General features: G+C 29.7%; 1 protein-coding gene across 1 annotated transcript; it reads left to right on the top strand.

The window, feature by feature from the left end:
* Nucleotides 1-798: 798 nt before the first annotated feature.
* On the top strand, nt 799-1,819 carry LOC145612316 (protein S40-3-like). The gene has a single exon (XM_081667685.1). The coding sequence runs from the start codon at nt 957-959 to the stop codon at nt 1,383-1,385; it is 429 nt and encodes a 142-aa protein (XP_081523811.1). The 5' UTR covers nt 799-956; the 3' UTR covers nt 1,386-1,819.
* The last annotated feature ends 1,868 nt before the right edge of the window (nt 1,820-3,687 follow it).

Below are 3,687 nucleotides of genomic sequence, written 5' to 3'. Positions count from 1 at the left end.
CACCCACAATTATGACAGAGAGTTCACTTCATAAAGACCAAATGAGATTCTATTCAAAAATCAAATGACAATAGGAGAAGTAGTCCTTTAGCCTTATAAAGTGTTTAATTATATGCTTTTTACTGGATGTGGGTCACTTACATGTGTTGTTTGGAAAGTTAATACTTCAATACTTCCCCCCACATGTAAGGTCCCTTAAATTTTGTCTCATGTGATGTTTTATGGGATAGAGCGCATTAGATTTCACTTCATAAGACCAAAAGAGATTCCATCTCAAAAACATATGTCAATATGAGGAGTAGTCTCTAGCCTTATAAAGTGTTTAAGTCTATGTTCTTTTTTCAATATGAGACAATTACATGTGCTGTTTGAAAAGTTTCTACTCTAACAGATACCATTTCTCTTGTATCTTGTCCATTTCCAAATTCCCAATTGCTTACTTCCTATAAACGAGATTCCAAGTCAAGGGATAAAAAAAGGATAATACTTATTTCCAAAAATGTAAAATGGAATCATATCATTCCAAAAGAAATTGTTTAAGCAACTGTAGAGCTAGCTTACAAGTAGATAATGAAGCCGTGGTGCTAAAGAAAAAGGTGGTTGTGAAGGTTTATAATCCAACAATGCCGTAGACAAATTCAATCGAATAAAATATCTATAAAAATAAGAATAATAAAATAATGAAGTAATAATCAATAATAAAAAGTACTTAATACGCTTTCAAATATTCCCTACATTTTCATTCAACATCCAAATATCTATATATACATAACCTATAGTTTGTGTTCTTCTCATCTAATTTTCTTTCTCATGAAAAACAAAAAATCTTTTAAAATTTAATCCTCACTTTCATTACTTTTGTTTAGACAAATAAGCAAGAAAAACCTCCATTTTCTTTTCTACAACACAAAGGTGTGCATTTTACAACAAAACCCAAAAACTCAAAAAAATTAAAAATGGACTTCTTTGATGAATTTGAAGAATCAGAGGTGATGTTCTCAGACTACTCATCATCGGATGAAAGTGTCGAAACAAGCGACGAGACCGAAAGCGGCGATGATCGAAGGTGGAAGCATTACAATCAATCAAACCATCCAAGGATAATGTTGAAGAGTATAAAGTGTCATAAGAAAAAACCAAGGATAAGCTCTTCTATGCCGGTCAATATACCGGCAATGAGCTCTTTTCCGTTCGGTATCGAACCGTTCGACGAGGAGGAGGACAATGATGATGATGATGATCTAATGAGGAGATTGCCTCCACATTTGATTGTGGAAAGAAGGGACAATGAAGAAATGGCAAGGTCATTTAGTCCTTTAAAAGGGAAAAATTTGTGTGAAGCTAGGAACAACATCCTCAGAATGACTGGATTTCTTGAGAGATGATAGTTTAATTTTGTTTTCTAACAAAAAATGATGATTTTGGATGTGTTAAATTAATTTGATAGGATGAAAAAAAAAAAAAAAAAAATTGTGTGAAGGATGAAAGGAGGACACACAAAAAAAAAAAAAAAAAAAAAAAAAAAAAAAAAAAAAAAAAAAAAGGAATTTTAAAATTAGATTCCTTCTCGGAAGAGTTTTCTTTATTTATTAAAATATACTCCATACTCCGTATATTATTGGGTTGGGAGTTTTAGATAGAGAGAATGAAAGAAATGTTAATTAAATTACATTGAGTTGTAACTTGATGGGTTTTCTTATTTGGGTTTTTGCTCGTAAAGTTACTGAACAAATTGTAAATTTAATACGTTTGTACAATGTATCATATTAATGTAATAATACATACTTCGTATATGTTGTGCCCTTAAGAGAATGGTCCTGAATCCTGATCTACAATATGTTAGTCAGGTAACTATTTTAATTACATCCAAGTCCAAGTGAAGTGAGTAGTACATTGTTTCATGTGAAGTGAAGTGAGTAGTACATTGTTTCATGGAAGTGAGTTCATCAATTGGAACCAATTTGATTTACTACGGTTTTTTTTTTTTTTTCCTCCTTCCTTCTTGCGTGTAAGTGATAGGCGTAGAACAGGGAGTGCAAAGTGCTCCCTAGCACAGGGCCCCGATTATTAGAGGGCCTATTTTTTTTCAATTCTAAATTTTATTTTATTTTAATGCTACAACTCTCAAGAGCTTCCTAATTTGTGATGCACAACATATTCCCTCTATTAATCCAAGCTCTCATATTAATTTCTAACACTTTTCATATTCTTGTATGTTCTAAAAATTCAAATTAGTATTTTCACAATTACATCAATTCAATTCCATGAAATTGTAATGTATATTTTTCCATTCCTTAATTTTCGACATAAAAAAATTAATTTCAGCCAAATTAAAAATAAATGATTCGTATTCCGTAACAACAGCAAAGCATTTAAGCAATTAATTTTGATTTTTCATAATTATTCTTATCAAGTTGCTAAATATCTTCCCAATATATAAGGGTTATCTAATTGTGTATGGCGTAAATAATCGTTTAAAAATTAAAATTTTATATGTTTTCAAATTATTAAGGGCCCATTTTTTCATTTTAGAACAGGGCCTCCAAAATCATTGTAACGGCCCTATGTGTAACATAGTCATTGGCACTATATTTGTCTATATACAATCACTTCTCTATATATCAATAAATAATTTCAAAGCTAATTGAGCAAAAATTAAAATTTTCAGTTATAATAGAATGTATTTCAATTGCCATTCATTTATTCTCATCAATCCATCCTTACCTCCATATCCGGATTTGAACTCCAATGACATTTGATCTTTACAATAACAAAGCAATTCAAGCTAAAGTTCACCATCATTAAAATATAGCTATCTCTGCGTTTGGATTTAATAGTAAGATAATTCTGACTAGCGCTTCATTATACGAAGTATAAAGATACATCCTTTAAAAGGTTAATGAAAAAAATAAGTCCAAAAGAACAAGTTCTAACACTATATGAGGTTGTAAAGTTGTAACACTTCATATAGTGTTAGATTTCACCTACCAAACAACAAAGTCAACATCAAATGCCTTCAGTATTGTTCCTGTTATTTAGCAAGCGCCTGAAATTAAGAAATGAATTCAACTTGCTTCAGATTTTTTTTTTATTGGTTGTTTTATTATTTTATCCAAAGAGATTAAGTATATATTGTAGTCTTTTAGAGACTATGTTAGATTCCGTTATGTGATATTTTTGATAAGGTGATGCGGACCAATTACCCAAGTCAAATTAACATTTTAAATAGCTTGTGCTTTATCTTCTGTTCATCTCCCCTCAATAAAATACAAAATAAATCATAAAAAGGAAAAAAAAAAAAAAATGTCCAAGTTCACTTAAGTGTCAAGGGAAGAAAATTAAGGATGGTTAAAATAATAGTGAAGAGATTAATTATATATAAAGAATAATTAAGGATGGTCAATTTGTTTGAGCAATTAAGCAAATATTTAGATTGATTCTGTTAGGACTTTTATACAACAATTTTATTTCTTTATTGAAGACATTGTTTGGGAAAAAGGGTAGAACTAAGTCATGATACAAAAAAAAAAAAAAAAAAAAAAAAAAAAAAAAAAAAAAAAATAGTATTAATATAATTTTGTTATGAAATATATATTTGTGGATGCCCATTATACCCTTGTATCATTATTCATTCCAGAACTTTCTAAATTTTAGGGTTTATTATTCTCCAAGCAAACCCTATCAGTT

Source organism: Chenopodium album, chromosome 24 (assembly GCF_948465745.1).
Source record: "Chenopodium album chromosome 24, dcCheAlbu1.1, whole genome shotgun sequence".
Taxonomy (NCBI): Eukaryota; Viridiplantae; Streptophyta; class Magnoliopsida; order Caryophyllales; family Amaranthaceae; genus Chenopodium; species Chenopodium album.
Note: the sequence above shows the minus strand (reverse complement) of the source record. Positions and strands in the feature narration are given on the sequence as shown.